Here is a 20,550-nt window from a genome sequence, read left to right as displayed (position 1 = left end):
TGCTTTTAAGAGAGAAGGTAATCTTTCTCTAAACAAAACTAGCCCCATCCCCCTTCAGTTGACCAATTCAAGTCTGATTCCTTGTCCAGGGAGCCTTCCAGACTTCTTACTTTACCATTTAGACATATTTCCACAAGGATCAGAAAATCTTCCACAGCAATGCAGCTCTGTGCTTCAGTTTCCCCACCTGACGTCGCTCCCCGCCCTGAAGTATTTTGTACTTATTTTTCTACATATTTGTGTTTATTTAATTGTACGTGTGGTGCCTGTCTTCCCAGTAAAGTGAGTTCCCATCACCTGGCACGGTTCCCTATACCTGAAAAGTGATTCGGAAATGCTAATTGGAAGGAAAAAGAGAGACTTCCAGTCCTTCCTTTACCAGTATCTGGAGGAGGCCTCCATGAAGCCTCGTGCCCTCTGCGGGGGCGCTGCGGGAGGCCTGTAGAAAATACCAGTTTACCACACTGAGTTTCTCCCTTGGAGATTCTCCTTCAAGCATGATCAGGGAAGGAGAGAATAAAAGATTGCTTTGCCTTCTTCCAAGGCCTGAGATTGGTGGGGGATGGGGCAGAGGTGGAGGGCTCAGTATTTCCGCTGGCCTAAAGGCCTGCTGGCTGGTCATCCAGGACCCGCCTCTGGGTTAAGCCAGGGGGAGGGAAGCCTCTGAGCCCATGCCCCAGCTCCTCAACCACATTTTTGTAAAGGGGAGGGCCTGTCCCCTGCCACCTGTTGTTAATCTAGCCCTGGGTAAGCCATTCTGTACTGTGTCAGCAGTTCAAAAGGGCACTGTTAGTATTTTTGCCGACTTCAATTAACGTGAGATTTCCGAGGCCCCCCTCCGATCACATTTCACATGTCACAAGTTGGGAACAAAAAGACAGATTCCAGTTGAGAGGAGAGAGGAGAAGTTTATTGCAAACAACAACCAAGCAAACCATTTGGGCTGGTGTCCAGTGATGGGAGATTCTGGGAAAGCCCAGCTGCTTCTAACTCTCCATTTTGTCCCAGAACACACCCTGAAGCCCCTTCCTCAAGACGTCCTCCCCTCCCCAAATTATGTAAGTGCAATAACTTACGTTCAATGAAATAAACCAAAGGCAAGAACATTTTTTCTTAATACTTTGCAGCAATGAACTTGTAGTACATGGTGGTATAAGGCAATAAAACTTTATGGAGTCAACCTTGGGTGTTTTTGGTGGGTTTTGTTTTTTAGGATTTTTCTTGTTTTTCTTCCATGTATTTTACAGACTTTTTAATATTATATAATATATATTTAATATTCCACCCCAGGCCATTAAGCTAAAGAAAAGTTTGTGTTTATACAAGGTTAAAATATCTTACAATGAGAATGATAGTACTGGTTGAGGTTTGTGTTCCTTCTCTCTCCAGCTCTTTCAACCACTGCACACCCAAACAGATATATTATTAGACAATGAAAACTGTCCTTCAAAATCAGTAGTATAAAGTCCTAGTTCTACATACGTACTTGAAGGGGATGGGGGGAGGGATCAAAGTGGGTTGGGGGTAGGGTTGGGGAAGTGCTTTGGCCAACGGAGCCCTCAAAGTACATTGGAAATACTTGTCTCCCTCATGGCACCCTCTGTCAAGAGTTGTGGATGTTGATGGGAGTTGCAGGGAGGAGGTTCTTGATGATTTTTCCCCCTTCTTTTGATCTTCTGTGACAAATTTCAGAATGAACAAGAAGACCTAAGTCAGCTCCTGGGAATGAGATTTGAGAAATGAAGGAGCTGGGCCAGATAACCTCTCAGGTATTTTCAGTTCCAGATTCTATGATCAAAGGGCACTGGAAAGATGTTTGGTGAGTAGGCTGCAACACATTACCAACAATGACTTGTGAGTAGGAAGTGATGGAAAAGACAGCATCAGAAGCAGCGATGACACACCAGAAAGAGGTTGGTCAGGTCATGTAGTGTGAGGGAAGGACAGATGAACTGAGTGATAAATTGGCATTTTTGAAATATCAAAAGAACTAAAGGAAGGTTTCCAGGGAGTTGAGTAGACCTTCTGTGGAAGGGTCAAGGAAAGAAATGGACAAGAATTGCACGAGATGAGATAACATGGTGGGGTTGGTACCTGACCAGTAGAGGGAGTGTCCACATCGATCAGCTCGTATATTTTTGAAATATCCAAGCTGATTGGCCATGAAGGTTCTTCAGAGTCTCATTTCTCAAACTACTATCCATAACCTAGAATGTCTTGGTTGCTCTGACTGTGGAGTGGGGAGGCAAGCAAATAGTTGAAAACAGGGGTGTTTTTCAAGTCCCTTCCCCCGATATCTGTGGCCATGTCTTTGTAGGAGTGGTGTACTGAACAGCCTCAGTAGAATCAGGAGATGGAGTCACTGCCTTGCCATGGTGGAAAGAGTGGGAAGAGAGGGAGGAAGTGTCTAAATTAGGTGTAGAGATTACTGATAGGGTCATACCTCACCATTCATTTCTCCCTGACCCTCCCACACCTCTGCTCCTTACACCTGGGATCCCAGGAGTCATAGAAACTTGGGAATATATTTCCGAGCCCTCAGACATGAGTCAAAATGAAGGCAGTCAATCCTGGGAGATCATTTAAACTCAGGCTTTGCCATCCTTCTTACCCATCTACCTTCCCATTTCTTTCTGTCTGGATTCTCCAATCCCTACTCTCAGCTGGGCCAGAAAAAGATGGCAGCAGCTCCTCAGTCTGAAGCCTTCAACACCATTGCCTGACCTTCCCAGCCTGCCTAGAAGAAGAACACAAGAATCCAAGAATGTCACATTTGGAAAGATTTTCTAGACCAATTCAGGCTTGATGAAGAACCTTATCTAAAATATCCCCCCAGCTTCCCACCTTGATGGATGGGGAACCCTTCTCAAAGAGGTTCATTCTGTATGGGAGCAGGTCTCATTATTTTTAAATTTGGACATTGAGATGGGGTTAGTTCTAGGGAAATCCCAGTATGCAGAGATGAGACTTGAAGACCCCCCCACTGTCCCTTACTTCTTATTGGAGGAGGCGTTTTGGTTGAGTTGGGACTTCCTTCCTTATTCCTTGGGTCCCATTCAGGGCTAAGCTAAAGCCAGTGGGTTGCTTCTGGTCAACCTCCTGGAGTAACAATTACCAAAAAAACCATCCTAATAGCCCACTCTTCATCTGATCCCCACTGAGAGAGAAGAAAGAGAGTCCCAGGATGTGGGGTGACTCCACCAGCTTACTGTTCCCCTCTGCCCTAGGAATTAGAGGACCAGAGCCCAGTGAAGTGTAACCAATGGACCAGATCTACCTTCTTAGGGACAAGGTTCTAAATGAAGGGGGCAGAGAATATGAAAGCTGGATGAACAAGGTTTAGGGAGAGATCTCTGTATTCTCAGATGCCAACTGCAGCCCACAGCCATTGGCATCTGCTCCTCTGTAGGACTCTTCCTTATCCATTAAATTCTATAAAAGACTTTCCAGACTCTGCAGGGCTGCAATAGGAGCTGGTGAGACTTGTAGTCCTGGGGTCTTTGAAAGAATCAGAAGGTCCCTATTTGGGCTGGCAAGGCAGCCCTGGGCTCCTAGCAAGGGATGGGAATTGACTTGGAATGGTCTCTTTCAGTCTGACAAATCAACCTACTTGGCTTTCTGGATGCTGGAATTTCCCTGATCATCTCTTCTGGGAATATTTCTGATGTCATCCCTTTGACACACTCCCCCCGGCCCCCTGATTTGGAGGCAGAGAACCCCAGCTCTGTTATTTATTTGTTGAGTGACCTTGGGCAAGTCAGTTCCCATCTCCAGAACTCTACTTTCTCATCTATAAAATGAGGGAATTGGATCAGGTGAACCTTGATCTCCCCCAGCCCTAAATCCTGTGATCTTGCTGAAATAATATAAGCCTATGGAAAGGTCCTTTATCCCCTTTCAGGTGACCATGCTTTTCTGATCCGAAAGGAGTATGGGAGGAGGAAGGAGCAGAAAGGGTGTTACTCCCTTTTAGTGTCTCGAGACTGGAAGTGGCATGATTCCAAGTTCCTTGAACAGGCCATTGCTCAAAGAGCAGGTCCAAGAACACTTAATCCCAGAGAGTCAAAGAGACACTTTTCACCTCAGCAAAGATCAGTTCTGAGGCTGCCCCCACAGAGAGGCCAATTCCTGCTCCTTCTTCCCCTCTCCAATACTCGTTTTCTGACTCATTTCTTGGGGATTCATTCATTGCCAAACAGGCATCTCTGGAGGAGATGCTAGGCAACAAATGGTGAGACCAGAGGACCCATCTACATTTTGCCTTTGGGAAGTACTCTAGGGTGAATTCCTTCACCTCACTGTGCCTCAGGTTCCCCATTTGTCCATGGAGATTCTTAGGCACACATTGCCCTCAGGGCTGGATTAGGAGGAATCAGACTCCTTTCATCTGGGTTCTGATGAGTTTTGTACAGGTAGCATGAGTGCTAGATTTGGAGTCATATGGATATAATCTGACTTTTACTACCTATGTGACCTTGGCCAAGTCTCCTCATTTCCATGGACCTCAGTTTCCTGATCTGTAAAATGGAGTGGAGAGTTGGACTCTGAGGTGCCTTCTAACTCTAGATCCATGATCCTATGTATGAGGAGTTGAACCTCAAAGCAGCTGATCTACCAGCACTCCTGGGTTGGAAGAAGAGAAGGGGAGTGAGCCTAGTGAGCCCCATTTGTGGGGCTTTCCAATGAATGTGAACCTTGGGTAAGATCAGAGTCAGAACTGCCTTCCTCTATGATGATCACCTTTCTGCCTCAGTCATTCCTGACCCTCACCTGAGAAGATCCAGGAGACCCGGGGAAGTAGAGAGGTAACATTCTAGTGTCTACAACTGGGGCAGGGATCAGTATTCCAAAGGGTCTCAGTTTCCCCAAAAGAGCCTCTATCTTGAATTATTCCCCTCCATATATGCTACATTCCAACCAAACTGGAAAATTCTCTGTTCCCCCAGCCATCCTGCCCCCTCCTGTCTCTGTACCTTCACCTGTGGCTATTGAGGTCTCTCACTTCCTTCAAAGTCCACCTTAGATGCTGACTCCTTCAGAAAGCCTTCTCTGCCTTGTGCCTGTGCCTGACCCATGCAAGTGAAGTCTCCATTCTCAAATACCTCATATCATTCTGATTCAGTTTCTCCTTTGCATTGATCTCACAGTACTTTGTATCGTCATGATAGTACATTTGTTCTCTCCTCACACTGCCCCAGTATTCACCAACTCCTTGAGCGATGAGCCTCTGTGGCACCTCTTCTCCCATCAAGCCTTACCCTTAGAGACAGTATTGGCTCTGGAGGTTGAGGATGTGGGTTCATATCCAACTTGAGATTTGCTACCTGTGTGGGCAAGTAACTTCATCTCCTGTGACATCTCCTGTGTTTCTTCATCTGTAAAAATGAGCGAGTGAGAATGGGTGGCCTCTGGGTCCTTTCCTGTGGGTATCTTATACTAGATAGACAATAATCAATCTTTATTGGCTTGATTTAAATGCAGTGAGCGGCCAGTGTGGACTCTACTCCAGACTTGCCAGCATGGGGGAGGAGACTCGACTTAGTATGGCTGGAGCTGCAGATCTTGGTGGGGATTGGAAGTGGGCAAGTAGGCTGATAAGTTTTGATGATGACAGTCTATATCTACTTTATCCAAATCCAACCCCTGGGTGGAAAAGGAATCATTCACAGAAGCAATCAGTCCCTCTGTCTAGTTCCCAAGGGTCCCTGGCATCAGACTGCACAGGATCCAACCACTGGGCATGTGGCATTGCACAGAGAGTCAGGTAAAGAGTCAGGAGCCACCCCCTTAGCTAGAAACATTTGATTCTTTCTATGGAAACAAACAAAAGGCTAAAGGATTAGGGGGTTCTTTCTCCCCAAGAAGAGAGGGCTGAGGAGGAATTCATTGAAAGGTCCTCAAGTATAGAAAGGGCTGTTATGAAGATCAGGAGAGTCTGAATTTTAGCTTTTATGGGAAGTATTGGGGCTAGATGAAAGAGTGCCCTGGTAGAAGTTAGGAGCTGCTGGAAAAAGGCGAACAGGAAAAAAGAATGGAATCGATCTGAGATGGTTAGTGGGCAGTATAGGCTGGAGGCAGAAGAGGAACGAGAAGACCTCTGGTGATTCCATTGCAAAGTGCCTTCCCACCCCCGCCCCCATCACCCCCGGGGGAAGAGAGAGTAAAGATTTCATTGTAGTTACCCACTGAAAAGCCCTGGGGACCTAGAGCCAACGTCTCTGGCCTCTCTAGGGGATCTGGCCCTAGCTACTTCAGTTGACTGAGGACCAGAGGTCACTGCATACTCTGCCTCATTCCCTCGGGTCTCCCAAACTTGAGAGTTGGGGCAGGTTGAGAAATGAGGATGAAGAGGATCCAGCTTCCCTCTACCTGTTTCTCACTCTTCTCAGGGCTCACCTCCCATTTCTGTGCTTTGTACTCTTAGTACCAGCCCATTACTGTGCTGGGGACTCCCTCCACACACAACAGCTTGCTCTTCTTACTGATTCAGTGATATGAGGAGTCTAGCCCTGAAGGAGATCTCTCTTTCCTCTTTGCCCATTCCTCTGATTCTGGTCTTCCTCTTTCCCCACTTTATCTCCCTTTGATTTTTGGCATTCAGTTTCTTAGATGGGAGGAAGATGGGAGACTGTCTTCCTTGGGTGTCTGTCCATCCTTCTGTCCCAGCCCCCACCACAACCTCCTGTCCTCCCTGACCCAATGTGCATCCCATCAACCCTAAGACTGGCTCTTCTTATGACTTCTCCCTCCTCTCCCTCCCCCCAAACAGCCCCACAAAGGTCACCAGCCCCTCCTTCCCAGTGGTCATCCAGTTTAAGGAGTTTCAGTCAAGTACCCAATCTGGGCTTTGGCAAATGTGACAGCAGCAGAGAGAGGCAGGTAACTCTGGGTTTCAGAGGCACTTGTGTTAATTCAGGGAGAGAAGGGGAGATGGAGGAGTGGGTGGGAAATGTCTCCTTGGTGCATAGTAACCATTCCATTAGGAGATTCTAGAAAAAACCATTCATGCTACAGGAAGAGATGGGTCACACTGAGAGATGGTCTCCACTCCTGGGGCAGACCCTGTCTGGACGGGAATCTGGTTGGAGGGAATTGGGGCTCAGACTGTGGAGAGATGGTCTGCATTTCCAATGGACAAAAAGCTTCAGAACTTGACAACAGGACTTTTTCTACTGCCTTTTTACCCGGAGTGGGTGGGACAAGAGCCTCAGAGTGAGGGGAGGCCAGACCTGTTCCCTTGCCCATCAGGAAGTCCATGAGGACTCAATCAGCCCAGACTTTGGGCAGCTAAAAGTGCTCTCCCAACTTCCTGAAACTGCCCCTGGCTCCCAGGGCCCTGGGCAATGAGGAGAGTCAAATTGGCAGTTGGCCTGGGGATCAGGGGCTTGGCCAATGCCCCGAGGCAGGGGAAGGGGGTAGGGGGAAAGCATGAGGGGCCCTGTCATGTGGCCCAAGAAATGGCAGCACTGTGCTCTTTGGCCTTCATCCTCAGGGCCGCGATGCTGGAGGTCTTCCGGTCAGGTTCACTGTTGAGCTCATAAGCATTGAGGCCAGGGCTGAGACCTGTGGCCCCAAAGAGGCTGCCCATGTGTGTCTGGCCCACATGGCTGCTGGCCCCGGAGACACTCAGGAAGTCAGAGACACCAGCACTGGCACCAGGGGGATGAGCATGAGGAGACATGCAGGTGGGCACCGGATCGCAGGGGACCACACAGGCTGGGACAGGTGAAGCCGCTCCATTGTTACCGATCCAAGATGGATTCTGGATCTAGGAAGAGGCAAGTAGAGAAATCACAGACTGGGAGGACCAGCAGGGGAGGGGGAGGCTTTGTGTAATGGTGAATGGGATAGTATGATTGGAGGAACACTGGCATGTCTTTCCACTGCATCTGGCCCAAATTCCACAATGAGAGACAGAGACAGAGAGAGAGAGAGAGAAAGAGAGAGAGAGAGAGAGAGAGAGAGAGAGAGAGAGAGAGAGAGAGAGAGAGAGAGAGAATATCTTTGGGTCTTGAAGACTATGGGATGGCAACTATATGAAGGCAGGTAACATCACAGGACCAGGGTCTAAAAAAGAATTAGCCTGCATCACTGGTATCGCTCAAATACCTGTTGTGGATGTTGTTGAGGGGATTTCTGTATTGGGAGGGAGGCAGGAAGGGATGGCATCTAAGGTCACTGAGATTTTATTAGCTGACAACCAGCTGAGACCAATGTCTTCTGAAAATAGGAGAAGGGAATAGGATATAGGAGAGGCATCTAAAGAAAAGCTGAGGCCAGGAAAGGGGAAGGGGCCCAGAGGAGGGAGCTGGGAAGCACCAAAGTCAAACTTTGCTGACCTTCTGATTTTGCAGAAAGCAGACCCAGCATCTGGGTTGAGAGCCTGGGGGCTTTGGAAAATGTAGGCCAGGTTGGAGGGGCCAGGCTTCCCAGAAGCTCCTAGGTTTCAGGGCCCCCCTCCCTGGGAACCAAGTTCTCTAGGCAGCCTCCTGGGGGTGGGAAGGCCACTATCCCTTAGCCTGAACGGACATTGGCCCAGGCACTCGCTTCAGTCAACGAAGAGCTACAGCTGCCTGGGAGTGCAAGGGGGGGCGGGGCAGAGAGGAGGCCAGAAGAGAGGCTTCCTCTGTGAGATGGCCAGGAGTCAGGCTGCTGTCCATGACCCAGAAGGTGACAAAGCCAGAAGATGGGAACGTGGAGAGAGAAATCTTTCTTTCCCTAAGACCCAGCCAGGTTCTGGCCCCTGGATCCCCCAAAGCTCTGTAGGCACAGAGAGGAGATAGCTAGCTGTCTGTCACAGAGCTCCCTGACATGGCATCCCTTTGAGGATGAGGATAAACTTCCTAGGAGCCTGATTTTCAATCCTGACCACTCCCTCCCCCAATAAGCCCAGTGTTCCATTAATGCTCATGAGTTCTCTGTTCCAAAGGATGGTAAGTGAGAGGTCAAGGGAGAAATGATGACAAGACACTGGTCTTCACTCTCCAGTACTTAATACCCAACCTTAGAGTGAGGGGACTGGGGCTGAGCACTCACCTGGGCATAGTTCTCAGCTCTGGTCAGGAGGGGAAGCTCATAGGCTGTAGAGAAGTGGGTTCGAACCTGCTGTATTTGTCCAAACCTCTCCCGCTTCCTCCATTTTGCCCGTCGGTTCTGGAACCAAACCTGAGGATAGAAGTATGTGTGGGGAGTGGGGTAGAGATGAAGTCCCTAAGGATTAGGGTCTGAGGGCCCCCCCAGTATCCTGTTTGGCCCTCAAGTCCCTAATCCTTTTGAGAATCTCAGAGCATTCCAGTTTAAACTTGATCAGTTTTATAGAGAACTGGGTAGCACAATAAGCACAATAGCCTTGAACTTGAACTCAGGAAGACCTGAGTTCAAATTCTGCTGCAGACACTTAATAGTTCTGAAACCCTGGGCAAATCGCTTAACCTCACTCAGATTCAGTTTCCTCACCTGTTAAATGGGGATAATAACAGTAACTACCTCAAAGTGAAGTGGTGGAGATGAAATTAAAAGACATGGAAAATGCTTGGCAAACCTAGTTCTGACATAGAAATGCTACCATGTAGCTGTGGATGATGACAATGACCATCACCACACACCGTTTTCATCATCATCACTGGCTAGTGGTGGCAAGCAAAATGAAAACCGATGGATAAAAACGAGAGGAACAAAGATGCCCCCTGCATGGTCCAGCAGTTACATGTGTCCAACACTGGGAGGGGTTGCCTTGGGAGAGAGGGAGCTTTCTGTCATGAGAGGTCTACAAACAGAGCCTAGTTTCTTGATGTTGTAGAGAGAATTCATAACTCAGGTAGGGACTGTTGTAAATGAGGCAGCTTGTTGTAGTGGAAAGAACTGTGAATATGGAGTCAGAGGATCTGCTTTTAAAACGTGTTCTCTGCTCCTCATTACCCGCGTGATTTGGGGCAGATCGTATCCTCCTTCTGGACTTGGTTTAGGTCATCAGTGAAAGGAAGGGGTTGGACGAGGTGACCTCTAAAACCCTTTCTAGCTCTCAATCCTGGGACTTCTATGGTGTCAGAGATCTCTGCCAGCCTTGAAACGCTGTGAGTCTGATTCTGCCCTGGGGTTGGAGGGAGCTGGGGCTGGGCAGGAGAAAGTGAAGAAGAGGCAGCCTCAAGTTCAGGAATGGCTTTTCACATTTGACTGGAGCTGATTCAGAAAGGCTCCTTTGGATTGAGAGACACTGCCTGAGACAACAAAGCCAGGAGAGGTGAAATAGAGGAAAGGGCTACAAGGGTTTGGAAGGGGCCATAGTAAAGACGAGGAGAAGCAGAACTCATGCTTGGGCAGCATTTAGAAGCCAAAGCCACCTTCGGCCTGAGCCTCAGTTTCTACATCAGTGAAATGGGGATTCTAGTCAGAAGTGCAATGAGTCTGCCTCCCAGGTCACTGTGAGATGAGGGCACGTGTCCAACTTTTCCTGGCTGGATGGTGAGAGGCAGCCTTAGGGCCGGAACATTAGTCGCAGGGACCTCAGTGGTGGGCGATCTGACAATTGGTCATCCACCTTTCTGTTTAAAGACTTTCAGGAAGGGGGAACCTTTCTACCTCCAGCGTAGCTCTTTCCACTTTGGAAACAACCCTAAGAGTTAGGAAGTATTACCCCTCCCCCACCCCATAACTCGCCTAAATATGCCTCTTGTAACTTTTCTCCGTTGTTCGTAGCCTTGCTCTCTGGGACCAAGCAAAACACATCTGACCCCCTTCTTCAAGAAAGCCCTTCAAGTATTGAAGGCACTCGCTATGTCCTCCCATGGCTTCCTCTCCCTAGGCTTCCCCTGATTGCTCCCTGAGTTTCACTTGGCCGTTGGTGCCATCCTGTCCTGTCCCCTGCCTCTTCTTGGCAATGAACATCCCAGGAGGGTCCCCCAGCCTGACTCCCACCCATTGGGGCCCAGAGCACAGAGCTAGGCTTCATCTCCCAATGAAACTGGATCCCATTTTATCAGTGGCCTGGAATGGGAGGTGGAGGGCAGGATGAGAGAGGGAATAGCCAAAGCTTGTTTTCATTTCATGTTTAATTTCCTGCAGGCTTAGCTCAGTCTTTCCGCTCCTCCTGCCTCAGCCTCCCAGGGTTTTATGTGGGGGAAGCTAAGGGGAGGCAAGGGGGGGGGGGGGGCTACATGAGGAGGGGGATGAGAGGCAGCAAGATACCAAGACAGGAGGAAAGAGCTCAACGGCCTCCGAAGCTTCCCCTCCCACTTGCTGAAGTCCCAGGTCCCTCATGGGGGTCAATTGGGAATAGCTGGTGCCTGGGCGGGGTCAAGGGGGCTGGGGTTCCCTGATGCATGGAGATCTTACCAGGGAAACTGCCTTGGGAAAGAAGGGTTGCTCAGATGTGTGGGGCAGGAAGGGTAGGGGCATGGTGGCTTCTCTAGGGAGGAGGAAAGGAGGAGGGGAGGGAGGGAGAAGAGGAGATAAAACGTGGAGGGGGAGGCATAAGCAAGACAGGTGTGAGGGAGAAGGCTATTAGTACGCCGGTTAAGGAGGATGAAAGGGGTTAATGGAGATGAAGATATTTGTGGGAAAGGAAGGGAGGAAGGTCCCCCCCTCCCCAAGGGAGTTCCATCAATGTTAAATGAGTATGCAAGGAGAAAAAGGCTGATGTAGATGAGAGAGAGACAGAGAGAGAGAGAGAGAGAGAGAGAGAGAGAGAGAGAGAGAGAGAGAGAGAGAGAGAGAGAGAGAGAGAGAGAGAGAGAGAGAGAGACAGAGAAACAGAGAGACAGAGAGAAGAGAGAGACAGAGAGAGAGAGACAGAGAGAGAGAGAGTGAGCATGTTCATGGATGACTGCTCTGGGGTCCCATTCAGCCCCTCTGTCCTGTGGTCTGTCTTAAGTCTCCCCGGGCTCTTAAATTCTATGTTCTAAGCTTTCATCCAGCTCTGACTTTCTATGTTCTAAGATCTCTTTGAATTCTTGACATTCTATAGTTCTAAACCTAATGTCAATTTACAGTTCAAGCCAAGGGGCAGGGGTAGGGTTGGATGTGGGGAAGATCTCCCCTAGGGAAGGAATAACTGGCACACAGTAAGCCCCTAATAAATCCTCATTGATTGAATGATTGATTGATTGGAGTCTGCATTCCTGAGCTCTAGAACCTGACAGGCTTTCCATCCTGTGGTTTCCATAATCTCCAGAGTCTAGCTCCCCGTTCCTACTCCTTACTCCCCCATCCAAACCACCCTGAAACTCAAATCCCTGGCTTTCAGATCTCTTCCTGCTCCCCAGTCACATCCCTAAGTCCTCAGGCTTTGGAATTGTGTGGATACTTCAAGGTCTCCATTCTAGAATCCAGGACTTTAAGAACACTAAGCGTCTGGTCTTCATCAGTGCTAGTATCCTGAAGCTGCCGAAGTTCTCAAATTCTGAGCTTCAGGACCACCACGCCTCTGAACCCCAGCCTCAAGCATGAGCCTACTCAACACAGGCCTCTCTGGGGGGCTGAGCCGTGCAAGGAACCAACTGCCTTGGCAAAGCTCACACTAACCACAGCCCATCTGGGGCCAGGGCGGGGTGGGCCCGGGATGGGGAGGCCTTATTGTCTTCAGACACCAGCTGTGGAGATTGGAATCCTAGACAGGCACAGAAGAGGCCCCTCCAGCACCTGGAGCCCAGCCAAATGCCAGGCTCCCTCCTAGGAAGAGTCTCCTCCTCCTGCTCTATCTCTGTCCTCTTCAGCTTGGCTCCAGGCACCCAGGGTCCCCAGCAGGAGAGTCCCTAGGCTGCACGTTGGGTGGAATGCATCTGGTCATCCAGTAAGGAGGTCCTTCTCTCAAGGCAGAGGAGGGCTTTCATTTCCTAGCTCATAGCTTCGATGTAGCATGTGTATATGTTGGTTTATACACGTACACATATGTATAATGTATGTTATATATGTGTCTCTATTTACATACATACAGACACATACAAGCACAAGCTGATAAGGAAACAGGTACAAATATGAAGTGATTTCCCCTGGCTCACTCAGGGAGTAGCCTCCTGGTCTCTTTCCTCTTTCCCTGTTAGAATGTAGTAAGCACCTTGACATCAGGGGACTGCCATGGTTTCTGGATTTGCATTCCCAGTATTTGTAACAGTGCTTGGCACCTGGTAGGTGATTTGTGTATTCACTCATTCATTGACTCATCTTTTCCTTTACTGATGGCAGAATCTGGTTTGGGACCAGGGTCTCTCTTGACTTCTTAACGGCATGATCTTTCCTCTCTACCACACTACCATGTTCTAGTACTAGTAAAATGGGAGTTCCTTGAGGGCTTCATTGGCTTTCATTTCTGTTCTTGGGTCCCAGGAGGGCGCCTGGTCATGCTAAGTGCTTAATGAAACCCTACTGAACTGTTAGCTGATGCCTCCTCATTACCCTCATGGACTATCTCTCAGCCTTCTTTCCCACCAATACACATGCCTTCTTCATTTTAGAACCTTGCTTTGGCCTCACTTCCCCCAAGAAACCTGTCTACTGAGTCAAATTCTGATTTCTTTTCCTGACATTTAAGACCATCCACCATCTAGGGCCAATCTTACCTCACATTCTTTCCCTCTCACAATCCCTACTCTAATAACATTCCATTGTTGTCTGTCCCAATCATTTGTGTCATTGCTTGGTCCCCTTTGTCTTGTGTATCTTTACCTATTCTTTAAATCCTGAATTGAATGCCACCTCCTGCAGGAACATCTTCCTCATTCTCTCCAGTTGGTAGCCACCTTCTCCATCAGATCTCACATAACACTGTGTTTTTTTTTTTAACTCCCTCTCTTATTACAAGAAATTCAATGAGGACAGAAACTGTGTCTTATTTATGTTCCCCAGGGCTTAGCACAGAGTAGAAATTTCATAAATGTTCACCTTATTATGTTATATCATTCAGATTCCTCCACCTCTTGTTTTGGGGCTTAGCTGGGTGCAAAAAGAGGTGGTGGTTGATTAAAGATGCCAGGAGCATTGGGAAGATCTTTGGATTAGGAGAGCTAGTTTGGACTCAGCTGGGTAAACCTTGGGCAATCATTTGTCCTCTCTGGTCCTTGATTGTCTCATCTGTCAAATGGGGATAATAATTCCTGCTCTAACTCATAGAGTTAATGTGAAGATTGAAGGCAATAAAATAACGTATGTAAGTTTTTCAGGGGTAAGAATTTACCCTCTTAGATAAACAAGGTTTTTAAAATGTATCTTTTTAATGGAAGGGATGTGAACTAGACCTGTTGTATTCATTGGTAAAGGAAACTCTTTCTAACATGGCAGCTTGCTCAGAGAATTGTCTGGGGCCCTGAGAAGTTATGGGATTTACATGGAGTCTCACAGCCAAGCTATCAGGGGCAGGAGTTGAATCCAGGATTCACTATGCCAAGCTTTTAAAACACATCACATGTCTTCCCCTTCTTAAAAGGAAGCAATTTAGGACTCTGCACGTAGTTCTAACGAGATGGCTGTGTCTGCTTGGAGGTTGCTGAGAAGATATAGGCTTGACACAAAGGACAGTTTCCTAAGAATTAGAGCTTTTTATCTCAGGACTTGCGGTGGGAGCAGAAGGGTTACCCTTCTGGGAAAATCTCTAAGCAGTGAATGGCTGACTATTTGTAGGGAATGTTCGAGAGAGGATTCATTGGGATTCTTGTGCAGGTATGAGTTAGACCAAGAGAGCCCCTTCCCACTCTGAGATTCTGGGATGTTTGTGTTTCTTGGTTTTTAAAAAATGTTTTTCCAGTCTAACCCATCAGTGTGAGGTGCTCAAAGGCACAGACCTTGCCTTCTTCTCTCTTCCCTCACATGGCCAACATCAGCTCTACCTGATTGACCTCTTGACCAGCCCAGCTTGAATTCTGGGCCTGAGAAAGCTCCTCAGACTATCATTTCTCCCCTTTCTGATCCCACACCACTGACCTGCACCCGAGCCTCGGTGAGGTCCGTCCTCATGGCCAGCTGCTCTCGAGCATAGACATCTGGGTAGTGGGTCTTTTGGAAGACTTTCTCCAGCTCCTCCAGCTGGTAGCTGGTGAAGGTCGTACGGTTCCGTCGCTTTTTGCCTTTGTTGCTTTCTGAGTCGGCCTTTTCCATGGGGCTGGATAGCTCTGTGCCAGCCCTGTCCTGGGACCCTTTCACCCCAGCCTCCTTCACACCGAGGTAGTTGCTGTCCATCCCCACTGGGTCAGAGTTGGGCGCTATCTCAGTTTCTCCCAAGGAACTTTCTTTGGCTGAGGGAGTAGGAAGAGAGGCAGAAAAAGAAGAAAATAAAGAGACAATTAAGCAGGGAGCCAAAAGGCCAGTCATGATAATAACATTTGTTTTTTTTCTAGTACTTTTAGGCTGACAAATGACTTTACTCACAGCAAACTTGAGAGATAACTGGTATTGTCCCCTTTTCAGGTGGAGAAACTGAGGCTCAGAGGAATCCAGTGACTCACCCATGACCACCCAGGCTAATCACTGTTGGATCTGAGAACTGAGTCATGGCTCCAATCATGTGAAGATTGAGAGGCGAAGGAGGACAAAGGTGAAATAACTTCCCATACCACGAGGCTGGGGGTATGTCATCAACATGACCCTTCCCTGTTAGCTTTGTTGTATAGTGCAAAGACTATTGTATTTGAATTCAGAGGATCTGGTTTCAAATCCTAGTTCTGTGACCTTGGGAAAGTTATTTCCCCTCTCTGTGCCCCAGTTTCCTCATCAGGAAAACTGAAAGTGTTGAACTAGGTGACTTCTGAGGCCCCTTCCAGCTTAGATCCATGATTCTATGATCATACAGCTCATGTCATGAAAGTCTATGGCCTCTAGCCCCTGACCTTCTTTAGTCCCTGGATCTTTGGGACCAGGTCCTCAGTTCCCTAACATTTTTTCTGAGGGACTGACCTATGGATACTGTCTCTGTTTTCAGGTAGTTAAACTGAGACACAGAGAGCAATGATGTTTTTACTCCAACCAGGACTTTGGCAATGGATAGTAATGTCTGGGATTCCTCCTCACTTCTTTCCTGGCTCACTGTGGCCATTTAAAAAAAATTTTTTGTGGGATGATGATGAGAAAGCCCAGTGCTTACCTTCTGCCCCATCCCAGAGCCAGAGGCATGTACCTTGTCCCTGGGCAGAGATGAACAACTGCTGAATGGACCAACAAGGCCGCCCTCCTCGTGTCTCTCCCAAGTCTTGCCCATTATCAGATAGAAAGATATTTTGTTTTCCTTGCAGTGGGTCCTATTTCCTAACTGAGAACAGTGCCCATTCCTTGGTTTCTCTGCCAGCCAGGGATACTCAGGTGTAAATTGAGGATTTTCCCATTCACAGTACTGGGTGGACAGACTTCCTGTGCATTTTCCCAGAGCTAATTGACAGTCTGTCACATCTGGCTTCATTTGGACACAGCTGGTGGACACTGGCTTGTGGCCATCCCCATCAAGTAGGGCATGGTTCTAGCCAGGGATGTTAAGAACTGGAACATGAGAAATCACCTAGCCTGATTCTCTCATTTTACAAATGAACCACAGGATTAGAGATGTACAGCTGGGAGGGACCTTAGAATTCATCCAGTCCAACCCTTCTTCATTTTACAGATGGGGAAACGGAGTCTCTGAGAGGTGAAAGGGCAAGTGACTCTAGTCACCTGGGTCTCACCACCCCATTTGCTACTCCAGAGCCCCACACTGATAACACCCAGCCCTGGAGGGAGCCACTTCGGAGTAATGACTGCTTTTCATGTTTACCGAGCCTTTACTCATACATTTGCTTAAATGTATAAAGTCTCTTTCTCTAGACTGAATGTAAGTTCCTCGAGAGCAGGTCCTGTTTCTTTTTTTTGTACATAGCAGTTACTTTAAATGGTGCTTGAAAGATTTTGTTTTCCTTTTTTCCCTTTTTTTCCAGTGGAGATGGGTTGGAAAAGAAAGAAAATGGATTTTTACTATTTAAAACAAATAAACTTTAAAAAGATTATCAAACAAATGATTGAATGTTTTCCTCACAAAAGCCCTTTGTGGCAGGTAATGAGATCATTCTTATCCTCATTCTACAGAGGGAGAAACTAAGCTTCAGAGATATGAAGAGATTCGCCTAAGAAAACTAAGCGGAGGAGTCAGGAGTCTTGAGTATATGCCCAGAATTGTTTTCAGTCTGCCACCCTGACTTTCCCCACAACCTTCCCTACTGTCCTTCTGCTCCCACCTTCTATCTTTTCATGTGACGTCTGCTCATAGCAGTCCTGTTGTCATTGGGATTGAGCCCTGAGTCCCTTTAAATGCAGAATCATAGAAAATGGGAGCCCCTGGCCCTGTGGCCAAGCTCACATGCTACCTCTGCAGACACTGTGGTAACTTCTCAGCTCTGACCTTGGCGAGCAAACCCACTGGTCCTGTCATCCTCAAAGAACTCTCAAAACTTCAGGGAATAGTTGGAAAGAAACATGACTAGAGACTTTGATGTGTCCAGGGGCCAGGGTGAGAATCACCTCTGGAACAAACAACATGAATTCTCCCTCAAGTAAATTTGTAACTTACACACATGAAAAAGAAATTATAAGAATGAATCAAGACCAATTTGGTAGAGGAGGAGGGGAAATTTATCTCAAAAGTCCTGCTCCAGGAGCTTGTGTGCTGCATCGTTGCACTCTCTAAACTGGGCTGCCCTGTGACGACGTCCCAATCACTATGCCTTAGTTTTGGATTTGTTTTCAGACTCTTTAGAGTAGTCCCACACACACTGAATTCAGGGCTAGAAGACGCCTGAGAGTCTTCCTGTCCAAAATCCTAAGTCCAAAGAGCAAGATCCAGGGGGAGTGGTGACAAGGCAGAGAATCCAGGCCCTATCAATTTGTTTTTTCTTTTTTCCTTTGGAGGCACTTGGGGTTACATGACTTACCCAGGGTAACACAGCTGGTAAAAGTCTGAGACTGAATTTGAACTCAGGGAAAAGAATCTTCCTGATTCTAGGCTGGGTACTTTACCCACTGCACTTCTTAGCTGCCGCACTTCTATGTTATCATCCCTATTTTATAGCTAGTTGTAGCTGATTTTCTATAAGGCTTTGAGGTTTAAAAGTGCTTTCTATTCATTATTTCATTTGATTTTCTCAACAACCCTGTGATGTAAAAATACTACTATTCCCATTTTAGAGATGAGACCATTGAGGTTCAGACAAGGAAGTGACTGCCTAGTGTCATGTAGCAAGTGAGTTGCAGAGCTGGATTCAGACTCAGGTCCTTTGATCCCCAGGCTGCATCTTTGCTTCCCCAGCCCCAGTCTTTGGGGACATTTTGTCAGAAGGGTGTAAACATTTGGAAACTCAGAAGTCACAGCTCCCATTTCTATGCAGAAATTTCAGGTTTATAAAACATGTTATATTCAATAGCCCTGTGAAGCAAATAGATAGGATATTATTATGCTCTGGTTCCAGACGAAAAAACTGAGGCTCAAAGAAGGGGATTTACCTGACATTATACAGTGATCGATTATTGAGCACGCTAACAATGAGGCAGGTCTGGCACCCACTGAGTCAGGCAGGGAATTGGTTTCTAAATACAGATGAGTGAGGAGGGTTCATAACATCCCATCTTTACTGCTGGAAATGGGTTTCCATAGTTTACCGAGAGGGGATCATAGAGCCATAGGACAGACAAACAAGGCATCCTCTCATTACAAGTTATCATTAGACACATAGTACTGTGGTCCTTGGCTTAATGCCCCCTTTAGAAAGCAGGGACTGAAGTCAAGGAGAGTTAAAGATGGTGAACAAGGGACCAGGAATTGGCTTGAGAGCAGTTTGGATAGGTAAATCCTTCAGGGATGCAGCAGCTGTATAGCATGTGAGCTCACGTGCACATGCACACATGTGCGTGCACACATACACACAACAATAACACACACACGCACACAGACACACACAGATGCAGAGGATTCTGCCAAACCTGGGCTTCATTGACAGCATGTTGCAGACTGCAGCTGGCAAACAGGCTGGGAGCTTTCAGCAAAGATGTTTATCTTCTCTGGGTACAAATCATTTTATTTTTAAAAAACTATTCTTAAGGGGAAAAAACCCACCCAATCTCACTTCAAAATGAAGAGTCCAAGTGTGCAAAGAAACCCTAGAAATGAAGGTGTTAGGAGGAAGGTCTTAATGGGCTGGGTGCAGCAGCATATTTCTCCTCCTGGGAGGAGACCCTTGTTTGCCAGTCGGTTCATTAGGCCTCTAAGCAAAATCTATAAATACAGTAGCCACCATCTCCTGGAATCAGCCTTAGGGTGGGCCAGTCTCTGGAGGTAATAGAGCACTTTCTGATGAAGGCAGGAACTCAAATTTTACAGGCATAGAATGTTCTATGTGGAATATATAGAACATAGAATGTTGTAGAACATAGAATGTTAGAGGTGAAAAGCTCCCAAGAACAAAGACTCTAGTACAGTTTCATTTTTCTAAGCACCAAGAAGATTCAGGAGGCCCTTCCAAGGGTCATAGACTTTGAAAGACCAAAGGTCATAGCAAGTTGGTGGGCTGGAATGTGTGGCAGATATAGATTTTCCCAGAGTTTCCAGGTTTCCAGTTTGGCCTTGAAGAGACTTTCACCCAGAGCTTTTTTGAGGGGGAGGGGAGATACATGGGGTCAGGAAGAAATCCACCTCAACACTGTACTTATCCTGTCAAAGCAAGGATCTTGGGACAGGGAATCAGAGCAGGGAAATGTGAAATATGAACGAACATCTTTTGAGGGAGTGTGCCTGGAAGCAGGAGGATGAGATGGATCAATGGCAGGTATGTGCTAGGGGTGGCCTGGAACCAGCCTGAAGGAGGGAGGGACCAGGACCCAGTTGGGTCAAACTGACTGCTGCTTGGTGAGAGCAAGCAGAGGGCAGTCTCCCTGGGTCCTTGTGCTGTAGGATCTCCTAATCACCTTGCTCACCCGCCTCCCTTTCTGTCCCTTTCCAGCTAGTGCAGAGGAGGGTAGGGAAGCAACTGGCTTATTATAGCTGGTTAGTTGCTATTTGGGGAGGGGGAGGGGGCAGACAGCTAGGTGGCATGGCAGTGGTTAGAGTGCTGGGCCTGGAGTCAGGAAGATTCATCTTCCTGCGTTCAAATCCAGCCTCACACCCTTACTAGCTGTGTGACCTGGGCAAGTCACTTAAGCCTGTCTGCCTTCGTTTCCCCTTCTGTAAAATGAGTTGGAGAAGGAAATGGCTAGTATCCTTGCTAAGAAAATCCCCAAAAGTCACCAAGAGTCAGACACAACTGAAAAATGACTTCACAAAAGTCACAGTTTATGTTTACCGGCATTTTCTATGTTGTTTGATGCTGCTGTGACATATATCTATCTATCTATATCTATATATCTATATATATATCACAGTGAATTGCTGAATCCTATGAGCTTGGAGATTTGCAATTAATAAGGAGCAGCTAGGGGACACTTCATAGTACAGGGATATAGTGCTTGGTCTGGGATCAGAAAGTCTTATTTTCCAGAGTTCGAATCTGGCCTCAGACTTACTGGCTGTGAGACCCTGGACAAGTCACTTACTATCTCTCTGCCTCAGCTTCTTCA

General features: G+C 47.4%; 1 protein-coding gene across 1 annotated transcript in view; it reads right to left on the bottom strand.

Moving 5' to 3' along the window:
- Positions 1–888: 888 nt before the first annotated feature.
- Positions 889–20,550, bottom strand: part of ALX4 (ALX homeobox 4) — a 67,965-nt gene continuing 48,303 nt past the window's right edge. Inside the window, exons 3-5 of the mRNA XM_072618302.1 lie at positions 14,911–15,221; positions 9,037–9,165; positions 889–7,768 (exon numbers count right to left, since the gene is read on the bottom strand). Coding sequence (XP_072474403.1) covers positions 7,442–7,768; positions 9,037–9,165; positions 14,911–15,221 — 767 coding nt within the window. The 3' untranslated portion in view covers positions 889–7,441. The remainder of the gene's footprint in view (positions 7,769–9,036; positions 9,166–14,910; positions 15,222–20,550) is intronic.

Source organism: Notamacropus eugenii, chromosome 6 (assembly GCF_028372415.1).
Source record: "Notamacropus eugenii isolate mMacEug1 chromosome 6, mMacEug1.pri_v2, whole genome shotgun sequence".
NCBI classification, from domain to species: Eukaryota; Metazoa; Chordata; class Mammalia; order Diprotodontia; family Macropodidae; genus Notamacropus; species Notamacropus eugenii.
This window is presented reverse-complemented; position numbering and strand designations above follow the sequence as displayed.